The sequence below is a fragment of the Peromyscus eremicus genome, chromosome 1 (genome assembly GCF_949786415.1).
Source record: "Peromyscus eremicus chromosome 1, PerEre_H2_v1, whole genome shotgun sequence".
Taxonomy (NCBI): domain Eukaryota; kingdom Metazoa; phylum Chordata; class Mammalia; order Rodentia; family Cricetidae; genus Peromyscus; species Peromyscus eremicus.
The window spans coordinates 6,470,604-6,488,963 of NC_081416.1; the positions used below are offsets into that span (position 1 = coordinate 6,470,604).

Consider the following 18,360-nt stretch of genomic DNA (forward strand, 5'->3'; position numbering starts at 1 on the left):
CTTCATAACCAAGGAAAGCCTTCCTGGTTTTCGCCCATTTCACTCCCACCCACCTCCCCACTCTGCTCCAGCACTCCCATCTGCTGAACTTGGTTTCTTCTCAGAGGTGCATGGCTGACTTCTCTGACCTTCAGAGACGTCCTCTCCTGGGTAGAGTTCTGATGAGAGACTCTGCTCCCCCCACCAAAGCCCTTGGTATCAAGGGCTGATGTTTTAGACTGGTACTTAGGAGGAGGTGAGGCAGAAGGCATTTACGCTAGGGAGTTTCTCCCTTCTCCTCCAGCATGGAGACAATGGATCAGAGTGCATCTTCTCAGGCTTCCTACCTTCTTCCCTGGTTGAGCAGCATGGGTCCTAAACACTTTGCTCCATCATGAAAGAAAACAAACCATAATCTCTTGTGTGGTTCTTAGATTGATATAGGCCAGGCCCTTTACAGCCATCCATCCATCTATTCACCCACTCATCTGTTCAACCATCCATCCATCCGTCCATCCATCCATCCTTCCATCCACGCATCTTTCCACATATCCATCAATCCATCCATCCGTCCATCCATCTATCCATTCATCCATCCATGCATCTTTCCATATATCCATCCATCCATCCATCCATCCATCCATCCATCCACCCACCTACTAAACTATCTATCTGTCTACCTATCTGATATCTATCCACCTGCCCATTCCCCAACTCATCCATCCATCCATCTGAGAATTTCATGAACTCAAGGACCATGTGTTAAGTTTTCACTCTGCTAGCTGCCATGCTGGGAGTATAAGAGAATATGAAACTTTCATCTTTAGCTTACAGTTTAGTTGGAAGGAGACAATTTTAACACACAGCGATGCAACATTAGGGACTAGTAGAGCTATAAACAAAAAATGAAGTAACCAAATAATCTAATATTGTTATAGTAAAAGGGCATTAGAAAATGCTATTCAGTTCCAAAGATGGGGTTGAATGAGGTAACTGTCTATTGTTCCATCTTTGTTTTTGTATCAATGGTGTACATTTGCTTCTAGTCCATCTACTTACTGTGGTGGTATTGTGTTCCCCAAAATATTGTGCACACTAATAAACTTATCTGGGGTCAGAGAACAGGACAGCCACAATATTAAACATAGAGGATAGGCAGTGGTAGCACACGCCTTTAATCCTAGCATTCCAGAGGCAGAGATCTACCTGGATCTCTGTGTGTTCAAGGATATAGCCAAGCATGGTGACTAATGCCTTTAATCCCAGAAAGCGAGGCTTTAATCCCAGGGAGTGATGGCAGAAAGCAGAAAGGTATACAAGACGTGAGGACCAGAAACTAGAAGCATTTGTCTGGTTAAGCATTCAGGCTTTCGAGAAGCAGCCATTCAGCTGAGATCCATTTGGATAAGGACTCAGAAGCTTCTAGTCTGAGGAAACAGGATCAGCTGAGAAGTTGGCCAGGTGAGGTTAGCTGTGGCTTGTTCTGCTTCTCTGATCTTCCAGCATTCACACCAATACCTGGCTCCAGGTTTGTTTTTATGAATAAGAACTGTTAAGATTCATGCTGCAACTTACCTAATCATATTCATATAATAAAGACTTTGTTAAATCTGTCTGCAGTTAATAACAGAAACATTTGATATCCAGACCTGTACATGCACACAAAACACACATACATATACAAACACAGACACCCACATGCATACCTATATTCATATACACACACCCACATACATACATATACTAGGTATATGTGTGTATGTATACACATGGGGAGAGAAGACAGGGAGGGAGTAAGACAGAAAGGGAATGAATATAGATATCATAGTTAGGAATTTTTATAAGAGCAGTTTTCACAAATCTGTATCTAGTGGTGTGTGTATGTGTGTGTGTGTGTGTTGTGTACTAATGATCCCTAAGGGAATGTGTATTTTTTTCCCTCTGAATGTCTGTTTTGTGTTTAGTATGAGTTGGAATTTACAGCAGACATTACAATGAAGGCCCTTTCTTTTAATTCCTCATAGAGAAGTCCTAGGGCAGAAAGGGTAACCAAACACTGTGTGGGCGTTACCAGTTAACCCTAAGCCAAACAGTCTAAGAGACACTAGAGTTTCACAGGCAGGGATGGCCCAGAGGATCCTCCCACTCTCTAATGTTAGTCATGCAGATGGCTTTACCCCCTCGCCTCTTGGTCTGTAAACTCCAGGAGTGTTTGAAGTACAAATGATCGAAAGTTTGTGGAATATTTGGATTCTATGAAGTCTAGAAGCCCTTGGAAAGGTTGTGGGGTTGGCTTCTATCATAATACATGAACATGTAAACTGCAGTCATAGGTTATCTATTCCAGGCATTTTATTTAGTCCATAGCACCAGGTAGAGATACAAGATCATAAATCATGGTGAGAAAATTAAACATTGTTTTATCCCGACAGCCAGTGACATAAACTTGACTATATATGTGCTATATAAGAGTTTCTGACTAGAACCAATGAAGCATGTTTTTTATATTTCCGGATTACAATTAGCTCTGATTTTAGGAAGAGATTCCAAACTGATTGGAGCACCAGCTAGACACCACGTTTAGACTGCGTGGAACCATTGTACCCTAGCCTATGGCTAAACAAACAAGACTTGGTAACTGGTTTAATTTCTAAGTTCATTTATGCAAGTTGTAAAAAGATCAACAAACTGCAGACCTCAAAACCTCTCAAGGGCATTAAATACAGAGGACAAACTGGCATATGATCTCAAATGTTTGTACTTGACAAAGAAAAAAATGTAGAACTTGGCCTGTCCTGTCACCCCACAGCTGAGGCTCTGGCATGCTTGGTTTGCTCAGTCTGTTCCTTGTTGACAAGTGTGAATCACTGACCTTGTCATGCTCTAGACCACAGGGGTGTCCAGTTTTGAGAGTGTGCTATCATGTGATGTCACTGGCTACATTTGCATTGTGTTTCTGATGTTTTATTGGTTCAGTTCTCACAATCCTAAGTGAACAAGCTGGAAGCAGACACAGGTTTGAGTGTTTTCAGGGAAGGTGGAATGCATTAGGCCATCCCAGACAGGAAGACTTCCTAGAGCAAATGAGGCTCATGAGTTCACAGAGCATCACGAGCTCCGCGGGAGGATTGGCTCTCGAATCTCAGAGAACCTGGACCCAGGTACAGTCTTTCCATTGTCGTGAAAATGCATTTCATGTAGGCAATGCCACATTATTATGTGAAATGAGGATGAATTTTTACTCCTTTCATAGTCTATTTCCTATTTACTTTTGATTAGAGAGAAATATAATCAGTTATAAGGATAAGGCATTATAATACCTACCTAATGTTTAAATCTAGTTAAGAAACCCTATAATAAAAAAAATTAGTGCTAGGGGCTCTTAGGAACCCACTTCTTGTCTATTACAAAAGGTTGAACAAATATGTTTTATTTAACTTGGATTTCCACATTGTCACTTGAAGATTGGAATCTCCTGACTAGGAGCTCAATTCTGGTCCTTAGAATTGTACTGTCTCAATGACAGTGCCTGGTGGGTAAAGTTGGCTATCCCTGTGGATTCTGTATTTGGCATTGATTTTTTTTTTTTTGTGGTTATGATCTGTCTTTGCCTCTGAATGCCAAGCTGCATATGATGTATGTGTGAATCTTTTATGATGAAAGTAGCTTTTGAATGCTACCCTAATTTGAGTAGAGAAGAAAAGACTCCGCCCCACCTTCATGGAGGGGGATTGGCAGGACCTTATGACCAGAGGAAGGAATAAGGGGAAGTGTGGTTCACCAAATTCACACACGAAATAATCATGGGGAACACATATTTGGCAAAGCACTATTCTCTGCTCCCCAGCAGTGAAGTCTTCTCTTTGTTCTTTTTGGCAGTGTGTCATAGTTTCAGGGTGATCTTGAAGAGAGTCGCTGCAGCTGCCCAGCTCTCTCTTATAACACAGCGCAGATCCCCAACATCAGGATGAGGTGATAAAGAACATCTGTGGAGCAGAGGGGCAGAGACACACTGAGAAACAGCTGCATAAGGTCAAGGAGAATCAACCAGAGTTAATGCAATAAGGCTGCTGAAGGCTTCCAAATTCTGTACAGTCATTTCTATTCATTCCCTGGGGCTCGCACTGTCCACTTCCATCAATCCCGAGGTCCTGATACATAAGCCTAGATTGTGGACCTTTGGCAAAGAGACATTTGAACTTGGACGGCACAGTGATGGTGTACACCTTTCACTGTAGGATGCTCTCTGGAGCACTTCCCTTGAAAATGAGAAGTGGGCATTGAAATCGATTTACATGATTTTCTTCTAATGACACAGTGGTTTCCATCTGTGAGTCTGCAAACCACTGCCGGAGCCACAGCCCATCCCCCTCATTCTTATGTCCCTGTCATCTTTCCAGCCAGACCCTGGTTGGAGCTGGCATGGCTCTTCCTCTAAGAAGTGGCTCTGGCTGTTGCTATGTCAGTTCCCCCGGCCCTCACCCCATGACCTTGCCTTGTCCACTGTATTGTTTAGAGCTGACCTATAATTCATAGCACACCATGTATGTTAGGGACAATCAAAGCCCAGTTCACAGAGCAAAGCTGATAGGGGAGGGCTGAGACTCTTTCTTATCCAAGTCACTCCATTAATGAACAGCTGAGTCATAGCAGGGCCTCAGATATTTGCTAACGAGCAGATGATCTGATCAAAACCCATGTTCTGCAAACGCAGGAACCTTAGGAAAGCCACCGAGTGACGGCTTTGTTCAGAGGGTGCTGTGGGATCCGATGGTTCTTCATCCATTTGAAACAGGCCCTCTCTCGGGTCACAGGCTGGTTGGAGGGAGACTCTTTGCCTCTGTGCCCCTCTGCCCTGCTCAGGTGTACTTCAAGATGTGTATTTTCAACGACAGATTTTGCTGGGGTAAAGTAAACACCTCTAACAGTACATCCACTTCACAAAAGCATTGCCCCATGACACGTATGTGCCTCTTATTCTTACCTGAGAAGTCACAGAGACTGGAAAGTCCCCTGCCTGGAGTGAGCAAAGAGAGAGAATGCAGGTTGAAGAAAGCCATGAAAGAAGTACCAGGACTGTTTCTGAGCCACAAAGCTGACCATGTCTGACCTCCACTAAATCATGAGCCTTTTAGAGGAAGCATATACTGAGGTTTACAAAGACTTGTATTACAGCATCATCTCCTTGGCTATCTAAAGCAGGGGCTGCTAAATATTTTGGAAAGCACAAGATACTAAATACTTTTAGCTTTGCAGGGGCCATGAAGTATTTTTTTTCTTTACACTTTTGGGCAGTCTTACTATATATCCTAGATGGCCCACAGATTCACTATCCTCCAGCCTCAGCCTCTTCAGTACTGAGGTTACAGGTGTGTACAATCACACCAAGCATGGCCTTATTGCACTGTCCTTGTAGTGTGAATATTCCTGTAGATAATGCCATCCATGTACTAATAAAGCTTTGTAGACACTGAGATTTAATTTCATTGAATTTTTATGCATCGTGTTTTTCTTTTTAATTTTTGGAACCACGTGAAAGTGTACAAAACCTGTTTTAGTTTGTAGACCCCATAAAACCAAGAGGAAGTATGGAGACTTTGCCCTGGTCTGTGGTTCGACACTTATGCTTTGAGGTACAACTCTAAAGTGCAGTAGAATATTATTTTAAGGTGTGTTACTTTTGTTTATGTTTGTTTAACTCTGTGAAGCTGTGTTACTTTGCCTGTCTAAAACACCTGATGGTCTAATAAAGAGCTGAATGGCCAGTAGCAAGGCAGGAGAGAGGACAGGCGGGGCTGGCAGGCAGAGAGAATATATAGAGGGAGAAATCTGGGAGGAGGGATCGAACAGCTAGAGGAGGAGGAGGGCTCTAGGGACCAGCCACCCAGCTCCACAACCAGCAAGCCATGGAGTAAGAGTAAGATTTACAGAGGGATAAAGCCAGAGGCAAAAGATAGATGGGATAATTTAAAGAAAGCTGTTGAGAAAGAAGCAAAGCTAATGCCGGGCATTCATAAGTAAGAATAAGCCTCTGTGTGTGATTTATTTGCAAGCTGGGTGGCGGGCCTCCCGAAAAGAGCAAAAACAAACAACACCAAAGTCTGGCTCATCCTCCGCTCACAGCATTCTCCAGGTCACACTGACATTGTCCAACAGTCTATAAGGCCTGTACTGGGTCAGTTCCTGTGGCCACACACTCCCGCATCACCCTATGCATCCCCCACCCCTCAACATTGCCTGTCCCTAAATGTGGACTGTCTGTCTCCTGGCTAGAGGGTAAACTCCTGAGACAGGGTCTCTATGAGTCTTGCTCATTTCTGGAACTTAGTGTCCAGGCCAGGCTTGGGAAGTGAAGGCTCGCTGGCATTCCCAGGACACCTACATTCCCGTTCCTATTGCTCACTGTATGACCAATTTGGAAGCTCAGCTCTGCACTTCTTAATTCCTTAGGGACATTTGGATTTGGGCCCCAATAAGACGTTCAAAGTAGTCAACAAACCTCTCACCTCCTTGGGCCCACAGGATCAGACCCCCGCTACTCGAGGAGCAGGTGAGTGTTGTGTCCACAGGCACGCCTGGTTTGACAATTCAGTCAAAATGCTCAAACCTGCCGTGCCTGTGGACACAGCCCAGAATGCACATGACTATTGGGCAATCAGCTTACTCCGCAAGGACAGCTCCACAACCAGGACACCCCCTGTCTGGTCACGTAGCATACGCTTCCGTTTGTCACAGTTCTGAAGACCGGGAGGAGAAATGAACAAAGGAAACAAGAGACAAACAAAAAAACCAAATGAAACTTCGTGGAGTCCAAGTCCCCAGTCACTACATACATAAAGTGTACACACACACACACACATACACACACACACACACACGCACGCACGCACGCACGCACGCACGCACGCGCGTGCGCCCCTAGAGTTCACTGGCTCTTCAGGGTGGGAAAACCCTGCTGTAGTAGTTTATTATCATTCCAGCAGAGGATGGGCACCATGCCTTTCCATAGGGAGGAAGGCTTTTACTTTCCTCTTAACTCAGTGATAGGAGAAGAGGACACTTGAAAAATGTGTTCTGCTCTATTTTCTTTGTTTAAAAACTGCAACTCCGATGCCCATCCTTTGATCAAGTACTAACTGGTTCTCCTCCACCCCCAGCCCTGCACCCTCTGGTTCTTTTTTCTTTTCTTCCCTGTGCTTTCTAACCACATGACTTGATGGAAGGAGAGATTCAACCTCCTTTCTACTGATTCCTCCAGGCCCTGTGGGCTGGCAGCCTCTTCAGAAGCTCTGAGGCCTCCAGTCTATGGAGGACAGGGGACAGTTTGGAGCTCAGTACTTTTAAGTTCCCACGGAGGTGTTCTACAGCTCTGCAAGGCCCAGAACTACAGGGCATTGGTCCCTGCCCTCCTGGCAATCCATCCTGACCTAGACTTTCAGCGTTTCTTTGAAGATGGTCCAATCCAGATTACAATCACCTGCCTTTAGAGTTCTGTCTAGATCTCGGATCTCTTGATACTTTTAACTTTTTCAAAGCATTTTCATGCCTGTTACTATGATCATTTTTATCTTACATTGTTCTCTGAAAAGGGAACAGCCATCAAAATTGATGGCCTCTATTCAAAGATGATGAGACCAGGCTCTGTGGGCAAGCAACACAAACCAAGTTGGTGAGTTTTGGTAGCAAGGTAGACAGGTCCAGACCTTCTGCCTCTGCACCTAGGGCCCACATCTCCCAGATCAAATCCAGCTCCTCCAATACCAGCCCTTTGGGGTAATATCTTCCTTCCAGAGCCAGGATCCTCACCACTGGGCAGGAAAGCTTCTCACTGTCACAGATGAATGTCTCACAGTGTAACCAAACCTTGGAGAGTTTGGGGATGTTCTGGAACCGGAAGGCATTGAATTGAAAAGTTGCCCTGTGATCCTTGCCGTTCTCATGCACGAGGACTGTTTCATCGGTGGGGCACCTAGTATGTACATATGGGGGAAGGGAGAGCGAATATCACACCAGAGAAGTCCAAAAAGGCTCTAAGGCAAAATTTCACACAGCGTTCTGTGCACAGCTATTTGTCCTTTCAAAGAACTCTGATTCCTGAGTGTGAGGTCAAATTGAAGGGCTAGAGGGGTGGATGGGATTGTCTCCATCCTAAAATAGGGGGTGACTTCTGAGAACCCACACATCTGGTAAGTTGAACGCCTGTCCTAAAGAAGTGAACTCTCAAGCCCTCTTTAGGACTGGCCTCTAGAAGACCCCAGGGTAACACAAGGTAAGGACCAACATGATGGATGGGAGCAGTGTATTCCAATGTTGCCGTAGATACCACATTCAAGTCACACCACTGCTTATCCCTGTGTGCATTGTTAGGTTTTGCCTGAAATTTATGTTCAATTAATTATACATATAATATATAGTAACCTTTGTAGAAAACATAGTCATTTTCCATATATTATCTAGATAATTGAAAGAAATATCTAAATGTATGTTTGCTGAGACAGAAGCAGGAACTAAAAAAAATATTATCCCAGAATTCTCTCTCAGGAGTCATGAGTGAGAAACAAAGGTTGTACCTTCCTATCTGGGCCAAGGGTCAGAGTTATTTCTGTTTGTTGTGGCCTTGGCAGTGATGGGCTGTGAGAATTTTCCAACTTATGAAATGAGGCTCTAACAGGATTGTTTGGTCAATAAACCTGAGATCCTTGCCTGAACTCAAGACACGGAGCCTTAAAATAGCTCTTTGCAGCCAGGGTGCCCTGGTCCCGTATCAGCCAGTGGAAAGAAATGTAAGGGGAGCGCTGTGGTGGGGGAAGGGAGGCAAATAATGGGCAAGCCTAGATGTCTTGGCACCACATCTCTTGGCATAGGCTGTGGCACCTGCCTCTCAGTGACAGCTTACTCTGGTCGGATGGTAGCAGCCGTGGGGAGATCTCCATCTGACCTTGAACAAGTCCCTTGCCCCACATGGCATCACACTTTGAGGGGGGTGTGCTGTTGCAGTTGTGCTCATGTGTACAGGAAAATAGCTGATTTTATATATATATAATATATATTTTATTATATGTGATTATATATATATATATATATATATATATATACATATATATAATCACTAAGGACTCTTAAAAACTGGAGTTCCACCCAAAGGATCTGGTATGAACAAAAAGTTTCCTCTCAAGCTATTCTAAGCTATAGCGGAAGAGACCAGGGTACACTGGACCACTGCTCTGCATTGCCTCCAGAGAGTAGCACCTACCCCTTACTGATCAGCTGCCACTGCAAGGGGTACATGAAGTCCGCCGAGGGGGTGGCCCAACAGCTATTCAGGACTACTTTAAACCTGGAAATAAAACAAGGAGATGTCACTTTGAACCAGTCTTAAGCATGCAAACATCTGAAGGCTGGAATCTGTTGGCTGGCCGTTTTTCCCTTTGTACTTAAAAAGACATACAGAGTAAAGGAACTTACCGAGTGCTTAGCCCTTTGGCTTCTACTCCTGCGAACAGGTCCGAACCAATTTCGGATGTTTCCAGAATGAAAGGAGCTTCTTTCTTGGTGGAAAACTTGGCATTCTTAGGAAGAAAATGGGGACACTAGGCATTGTGACCTCTCAGAATGGACAGTCAGTTCTGGCGGAAGCAGAAACTTTGGGGATAGGATATAGATGGAACTAACCAATCAAGGAACAAGCACATGAGACCATCGAGAAAACACCAGAGCCAGAGAAACTGTACCTCTGAGGATGTGGATGTCATCTTAGAAGAGGTAAGGACATTGCTGGTCATGGTCTAACACACATTGTCTCAGTGATGCCAATAAAATTGACTGATAGAAAAATAACCATGCAATGGTTTCACAAATCACTCAGGGCCAAGAGCAACCAAATACACAGCCCCTCATGATCCCTGATTCCCTGAACTCTGTCTGAGCAAACGCTCGCCTAAGTTGTAAAGTTTGTGACTTGATTACCAGTGTGATTATCAACAGGCATATGCCATTGATTGCCTGCAATGTATTTAGGTGTTGTTCTACATGTTTGGATAGTTTCTATGTCAAGATACTCTGTATTGAGATATAATATTTGTGAATGAAGCAAGATCTGTCTCCAAATGATTGGATTTTCTAGCAGGAGAGAAAGACAATAGAAAAGAAGTACATTGGACTAGCATGTAATATGTAATATTGGAAGCCATAAAAATAGCAAAAGGGACTAGAAACATGAGGAAGGGTAAGCCGCATTTAGTGTGTGTGTGTGTGTGTGTGTGTGTGTGTGTATGTGTGTATATTTATATGCATGTTTGTGTGGGCATGGGTACATGAGTGTATAAAGGTATGCGTGTATGCGTATGCACATGTATGTGTAGGTCAGAGGTCAACCTCTGGTTTCATTCTTCAGGCAACTGTCTACCTTGAGTTTAACGCAGGGTCTCACACTGGCCCAGAATTCACCAAGTCTGCTCGGTTGGCCAGCAAGTAAGTGACAGGGATCAGCTGTCCCTGTCCCCAGGGCTGGGATTACAAATGCCCTTATGCTCAGCTTGTTTCTTTAAATGCAGGCTCTGGAGAGTGAACTCGGGTCCTCACGCCAGCACAGCAAGTCCTTCAGCAAAGGAGCCCTAGGTTACATTTTTGAAGAGGGGCAGTCAGGGAGGCCTCTTTGAGGAGGAAGTGTCTGAACAAAGCTTGAGTAAAGTGAGGAAGGGGGCTGTGTAGCCACACCAGAAAGAATGTCTGCCCTGGGGTAATGGTGTGGCTGACAGGTCAGCAAGGAGGCCAGGTCTGGAGGAGGGTTAGAAAGCGGAGAAAGGAGCAGGGGATGGGATTACGAGGCTATGAGGTAGATCGAAGACAGCAGGCCTTGAAACCTGAGTGTGCCAAAGCGTCACTACCATGACAGGCTCAGGAGTGTCAGGGTCTCGTCCCTGGCCCAGCTTTGTTCTATCCATGGCTGATATGTAAAATTAAATTAATTATAAAATAAAAATATTTTAAAAAAATCTGTCATCTTCAGATAACACACAGTGAGCTATTAGGAATTATAGCTGTGACTGACTTCCTCAAAGGAGGCTCTCCATTCTGTGAGTCTCCTGTTCAATTCACTTAAGTAAGAACCTGGAACTACTCTCTGGCATTAGCCATGAGGGACAGAGACATTGGCCTCTGGGACACTATAGAGTAGACACATAAAGTTTAGACTAGGGTATTTCAAAACCTGAATTTATAAGCTTAGAGACTTGCAACTCGGTAGGCACCTTAGGATGACATTATTCTGCTGAAGCAGGTCCAACCGAGGCTCCCACAATAAGTCACCTAGACGCCGGCTCCCTTCTTTCCATGTTAGGCCTCTGCACCACGTTATTGGTTGCCACAATTAAGCAATAACAGTCCCTGGCATAAGTGATCTATTTGTGTAGCATGCGGCTAAAGTGACACTTGTTCCATAGTTTTTGAAGTATTTTTGGTATTGCCTAAAATGTATGAGATTTCAGGGGACATTTCCAAACATGGAAACTTAACTTGACGATGGCAATTTAGTCCTCAAGTCTCCAGAGATGCTTCTGTGAAGCCTTTCTTCTGGAGACCAGCTGGTAGAGTATGGGGTCTCTACAGATGGAACAATTGTCCAGTTCTCTATCAGAGTGAAGACCAGAAGCTGCACTCTTCGTTTCTGATAACTACACTTAGTAGGATTTCCCCTCCCCTCTTCTTCCCTCCTTCCTTTCTGGGTCTTTCTATACAGCTCTGACTAGCCTGAACCTCACTATGTAAACCAGACTGGCCTCACACTCCCAGCAATCCTGCTTCTGCCCCTCGTGCTGCATGACAAATAGGAGCCACTCTGCCTGGTGTCCCCACTTTCTTTTTAACATGAAAATCAGAGACCTGCCTCAGACAGCTTCTCGTTGGTACGCTATTCTATGCCAGCGAAGTTTATCCTGACACCCCTAAAAGCAGAAAGATCACAAAGACCCCTTCTCCACCCTATAGGACAGAGGAGTCTGTTGAGAAACCATGATCCAGCATTCCTTCTCTTGACCAGAAAGTTGACTCACAGCTAGCTAGTTGCCCAAGCTAAGGATAGGCATGCCTCGAGGAGCAGTTCATATGGGGAAATGTAGTTGCTTTTGTTCATAGGTGAGATAACAACAAAGAAAACTAACCTGAAGCAAGTACTTCAGGGCATATTCCTAGAGTTTTCCAGAACTTAGATGGTCACCTGTGGCCCCCTATGTCTCTTATTGGCTCCACAGAGGACTAGAGTAGAACATTTCAATTGTGGGTCCCATTTTGTGACAGGCACTGGCCAGCTGGCTTGTGCTCAGGGGAAAGCATTATTATGTCAGAGAAACCAATGAGAAGATGTTTAGTTTAGAAAAGATGGGGGCTCTTTTGGAGAGCTGTGACCAACATAATCCCATAGAATCATTTTAGCAGTCAGAACCAACACAAACAGGGGTTCAGGGGTCAGGTTCCACATGATAATCTAAAACAAAAGGCCCCACTCACCTTTGTCTCTGGAAGAGGTGGAGTGGCCCGCCTTCAGCAGTGGAAGCTCTGCAGACTTCACGTGGGAAGTCAAGGGTGGTCTCTGTGGTTTGTTCTGATTCTGGAAGGATCTTTAATCTTTCTTTGCCTATGTCCACCATAGGCCTTTTCATTTCTTTTTGTAGTACCACTAAGAAGGCCAGTACTGTTTTGATTTTAAGAAGCTAACCTAGTCTCACACTGACATTGATATTGATCTTTATAAAGGCAACAGTTCTAAGAACATTCAGAGCATCCATGTTAAATGGGGCCTGAGTCTACACTCAAGGAGAACAGCTGTCTTCTTGGGTACTTACCAAGTTCACCCACCATGCTGAGTACTTAAAGATGATGTCACGACCGAGTTTCCTAATATCTAAGGGATACATGTCACTAAGTTCTTGTTTTATGGCTGTAGAGCTGCAGGGAGGCTCCTTAACTTTCCCAAAGTCATTTAACTAGTAAATAGTAAAACCAGGCCTTGGGGCATGGCCCATTTTTTTTAATCCATAGTCCCAGGCTATATCTATAAACCCACAACCTTCCTTTGTCTTCAAATGGGAGTCATAACTTTCCCCTGGGAATATCAACTGTGGGTCTTTGGCCAAAGTGAGTGGGAAGGGCTGGAGAGAAAGGAGAGAGGACACATGCAGAGTAGGAGGAGTGTATTTGGGGACCAGGCTCTGAACTTCCCAGAATCCTAAGCAATTAGCAGTGTGTTGGTTCTATTGTGCTATGTAGGGCACGGTTCTGTTTCTGGTAATTTGATGGAAATATATGCAAGGGGGCAGTTGTTGCTTTAGAAATGCTCAAAAATGCCCTCAACGTGGAAAAAAAAATCCATGGGCTAGGCATAGGAAACTGAGCCCAATGAGGAATATAAACAAAGGCGTCTGGGCAGCAGAAACTGCTCTGTGCTGGAGTTTGTTTGTCCCGGAGCGGCTTTGATGGCAGGGTTTGGGGACACCTTGGCTTCATTTCTAGACAATTCAGGGAGGAATTTGTCCCTCTGTTTCTGCAGATGGCCTGCTGGTGAAGGCTGATTGATTGACTGAAGGAATATGTTCCTTCTACTTCTGAGGTTATGTTTATGTCTGAAACTCAGCCCTATGTGGTTGATGGTGAGAGATGAGTTTGAAAAACCCTGGTCTCTATCACCAACTATTGGAAACATTCATAGGATCAAATCTCCCACCTTATCTCGTGAGAATAACAATGACTAGCTAGCTTCTAGACGGGGCCTTCCTATGAAAGACTGTAGTCCCTCTGCAGGAAGCTCTGTGGGCCTCATTTGATCACCCCTGCTGACCCATAGTGCATTGAGCCCTGGACACAGGTCAAGTGGCTGTGGACATTTATCTCTGGTTCAGCCACTAGTGATATGAAGCTGGGGCTAGTCTGGATTTTAAGGAAACTTGAAGCAAATGTACCTTAGAGATCCTTCTTTAACAATAATTTTTAAAAAGAGTAAAAAATTTGAATCCCACATTAGACATGAGCTTTGTGGGTGAAGGGCTATGACACTGTACTTTGTGCCTTTACAGGCAGTACCTCAGTTGGGGAATCTTTGTTCTCACCAGAGGCTTCTCCAAGGCCCCTGTGTGGTCTTGGGCAAACACCTTCCTTCTTTTGGGCTTCCTTATCTGCAAGACGGACTATGTTGTTTTAGGATTCTCCAGCACTCACTGATGAATTCCAGGGGGTAATGGCTTCCGGGCAATAGGTGAAGCATTCAGTGTTAGTGAGGTTTCAGATGAGATGCTGTTTTCTCTTGCAAAACGAAATGGGTCAGATGTGCTGCCCTCTGAGGACACTTCCAAGGCTCCACACAAAGGTTTGCGTTTCTGTCTGCCTCTTCCCCTAGCCAGCTGGGCCAGTGTGCCCCCTGTGTGCCTGTGTCCTTACTGGAAGCTACAGCTTAAAAACAAAATGCCCTTTCTATCGGGAAAGCCGCTGGGCTCATGGCCAGCGCATATTTGGTTTCTCTGCAGCACTTAATTTTGAGAGAGACCAAAGTGTGCCTTTAACTTTCAATGTCAACACAGGCAGCAGATCCAATTAGAACAGTGAGGAAATCTTACGGGATGAAAGAACTAAAACATAGAGGCTAGCCCTAAGCCTTGTCTTTAGCTCCGGTCTAGTCAGGGAGCGCAATGCTCTTGACTAATGGTTTTGAGATCCTAATGGCAAATAAATCTCTGGAGAGTAATGTAGTGGGAACTAATCTTGATTAGGAGTCAGACATGGGTGCCTTAATTTTTGTATTGGTGAAATGGGAAGGTCAGCCACACCTGTGCCGGTTATCTCTTCCATTGGCCTGTGAAGCGAACCAACCTCCTGTTACACCGCATCTTTAAAGCCAACTTAGGGCAGTATGCCACCGCTGGAGTTCTGGAGTGCGGCTCTGCCCAGAGGCCAGGAGAGAGTGACTCCCGTGGACGTAAGTGGCCTGAGGAAAGGCAACCTGGACTTACAGTGTAGAAGTTGAGGGACAACTGGCTTTCAAATGTGCCCATGCTCCCATTCTTGACATGAACAGTGGCCACTCTGAAAAGGGGAGAGAATTTTGCATAAGGACTGAAACATGCCTGATTGACAGGGACTGTAGCATCCTCATGGTGGCCAGCCCTCCACCCCCAGAGCGGCTTACCTCTGGTCAAAAGCAGCCTGGTTCACCAGGTAGGTAGAGTGGTAGGTGCAGGAGAAGGAGTAGTTGACAGGCTGGTTCTTCACAATCACCGTGCTGTCGTTGGACACGATGTGGCTATAGAAGTGGTAGATGGGGGGCTTGTACTGGAGGAAGGAAGAAGGCAGTTAGGGTGTACACTGTCCCCGATGGGACTGAGGATTCTGGGGAAAGTGGTTGGTGATGACTTCATTAAAAAAAGCCTGGGAGAAGCTGGGCATGGTGGCACATGCCTGTCATCCCATCACTTAGATGGTGAAGCTAAGGTGTTCCAGGCAAACTTCAGCTACATAGTGAGTTTGAAGCCAAGACCCTGTCAAAAAAGAAAACAAAACAAAAAACCCAACGAGGAGACAGAAATATTTATTAGGAACAGTGGAACCCATTCTTTGTGGTGAAAATATTAGCAGAATTCTGGAATCCCTCCAACAAGGTCGATATTATATGTGCAGGAAAAGTCCTACTGGACTCTGACTGAGGGACTAGGTCAAGGGTCTCTTTTCCTAGCCTCAACTTTTCTTCCACTCCCCTTGTCCAAAGTCCCATGAATGTCTTTGTCCATCCTCCACTCTAGACCATAAGTCTGTAGTTAAAACATCTTTTAACCATAAAGCACCAATTATGAAATTCTTCCTTTTGCAAGTTGGTCTCCCTGGCATTAGAACTGGGAACACCCTTTTTAAAGGAAATGGCCTGAAAGCATGGAGATGTTTTCCACTTCAGCTCACCAGGATGCACTCACAGATATGATGCTCTCTTCACCTTGCTCATGGCTCTTCCCATCAAACCTGAATCCTTCTGGCACTTCAGGAAGAGAAGTTGGCTTTTTTTTCTTTGAGGCATACAAGCATATACCCTTCTGGTAGTCAAGGCAGTAGGAATTCTGACCCGTGGTGGCAGGGACCATGCTCCTAGTACTTCTGTGGCTGAGAACTGATGACTCTGGGGGAGGCCTCAGATTTCTCCTCTGTCATATAAGGACACCTGTCAAGAGGCTCGTGATTCCATGGTCCCCTGCCATGAATGCTTCACGTGACCCTGCTTAGATCCTGTTAGCGCTTTCCCAAATGTACCTGTTACTTCCAATTCTTGGGGAAAGGATGGCCCATTGATTTGGGTATCCCTTGTGGAGATGATAGTACCAAAGTGAGAAGTGTGCTTTGTTCTACTCACAGAAGGAAGCTTTGCTGCTATCCTCATGCCCCAACAAATTAGGAAAATGAAAGTCAAGTCCTAAGAGTCACTTGGGCTGTGGAGGTGGCTTGGTGGGTAAATGAGTGCTGCACAGACACAAGGACCTGAGTTCAGATCTCTAACACGATTATAAAATGCTGGGCATGGTGGTGGGGGGGACATGCCTGCAATCCCAGCACTGGGAGCTGGAGCAGGCAGATCTTAGGGGCTCGCTGGCCAGCCCGTCTCACTGAATCAGCAAGCTCTGGGTTCAGTAAGAGACCTATCTTAAGAGATAAGGTGGAGTGTGACAGAAGAGGACACTTTTTTTTTTGAGACAAGGTTTCTTTGTGCAGCTTTGGAGCCTTTCCTGGAACTCACTCTGTAGCCCTCTGTAGCCCAGACTGGCCTTGAACTCACAGAGATCCACCTGCCTCTGCATCCTGAGTGCTGGAATTAAAGGCATGCACCATCACTGCCTGGCTTTAAGAGGACACAATGTTAATGCAATATCAGTGGTGTCTGCACATCTGTACGTGGGCACACACAAAGAGTCATTCAAATTAGGTGAAAGAGAAGACTTTAGTCACTACAGCCTCCTAGGGAATTTGAGCGACAGGGCTGACTTTAAAAAGGAATTTAGGGTGTTATGAATCCTCTTAAGGATGGCAGCAAACATCCCTCTGTGTCTCATCACTTCTGCTTCAGCATCCCTGCTTAAGCGGGCTGGCCTTACCTCAGACTGGGTTCCACAGTAGGACCTGTTCTTAGGTGATAGGTCTGGGATGACAAACTGGTAGTAGCCACCTTCATGGACCCCATTGTAACACATCCCCCCGAGTGCCAGCTGATGGACTTCCCAGCCATAGGGACACTCAGGGATTTTAGTGATGATGGTTTTGGGGTAACAAAACACAAGGATGACATCTGGAAGAGTACACACACGGTCTGAGTCAGTCATGGTCATCAAATGTCACGCAGAGGCAATTAAAATCATGTTCTTGCTAAGTTGTGGTGAGCTGTCCCAAACGTCAGCCATTGCAATTATTCTTCTACAACTTATGCCACATGTAATAGCATCACTATTTAGTATTTATTGAATTGGATCCACTTTTAAAAAACTGTCACTTTGTTTTAGAGCCAATGTTTTGTTGTTGTTGTTCAGCAATACTGGTTATTAAACCCAGAGCCTCAGGCTTACCAGGCAAGAGCTCTACCACCAAGCTATAGCCCCAGCCCTAAAACTTTTGCTTGATCTTAAAGAATATACCTGGGAAATCACAGACTGATATCTGTATTCCCATGAAAATTAGATTTCTTATAATTTAAAATGTCCACTGTATCATTTTATGCTCAGTGTTGCAAAATATTGTTTAGAGACTTACAGCATGCATTGCATAGTCAAACACACAAGAAAGGGGACCCATTTCTGCTATCCCCATGCCCCCAACAAACTAGGAAAATGAAAGTCAAGTCCAAAGAGGAAGGAAATATCTTCTAATTTGTAAAAAAAAAAATAAATAAATAAAAATGGTTCATTCAGCACACTTTTTGCTCCCTGTGGGGAATGTCTGATTGGCACTGGGGGCTTCTGTACCTCCACCTGGTGACGGTTTACTCTTCCCCAACCAAGCTGTCTGGAGCTCGGATCACAGCAAGGTGGAGACTTAGGGGTGCCTTCTGGAAAGCAATGTGGCCCTGGGGTACCTGCTTTATTTGGAATGCATGATTTTGCCGAGGCTTCTGCAAAGAGCGCCAACAGGATGAAGGTCCTCGCCAGCATTGCTTCTCAAAAGCCGGTCTCTACCAGGTGACCACACCGAACTGGCCGAATGCTCACCTTCCCTCCAGGCCCCGGGTCTCGATTGTTCTGTATCGGAAATATGAACAGAAAGTTAAAGTCAAGGGTAAGAATACATTATCATCCGATCTTGTGGGGCAGTTTCCTAGGGCCATCGGTGGTGCTGCCCCTGGCTCGTACCCCACTGGAGAGGTTAATG

The 18,360-nt window shown here is 45.0% G+C and overlaps 1 protein-coding gene across 1 annotated transcript; it reads right to left on the minus strand.

The window, feature by feature from the left end:
* Positions 1-3,915: 3,915 nt before the first annotated feature.
* On the minus strand, positions 3,916-18,143 carry Tectb (tectorin beta). Its single transcript, XM_059245910.1, has 10 exons — positions 18,068-18,143; positions 17,097-17,287; positions 15,152-15,294; positions 14,976-15,048; positions 9,445-9,548; positions 9,233-9,316; positions 7,786-7,948; positions 6,644-6,716; positions 4,964-4,996; positions 3,916-3,965 (listed from the first exon to the last, which is right to left on the minus strand). Exons 1-10 carry the CDS (start codon positions 18,141-18,143, stop codon positions 3,916-3,918), a joined length of 990 nt encoding a protein of 329 aa, XP_059101893.1.
* Between the last annotated feature and the right edge of the window lie 217 nt (positions 18,144-18,360).

Excerpts from the sequence above, each read along its gene's own strand:
- Tectb (XM_059245910.1), bottom strand. The coding sequence starts at position 18,143 with ATGCTGGCGAGGACCTTCATCCTGTTGGCGCTCTTTGCAGAAGCCTCG. Across the intron at positions 9,317-9,444 it reads GCCAAAGGGCTAAGCACTCG|GTTTAAAGTAGTCCTGAATA; the intron begins GTAAGTTCCTTT and ends TTTTATTTCCAG. Across the intron at positions 7,949-9,232 it reads TGGCAGCTGATCAGTAAGGG|GTGCCCCACCGATGAAACAG; the intron begins GTAGGTGCTACT and ends TGTACATACTAG.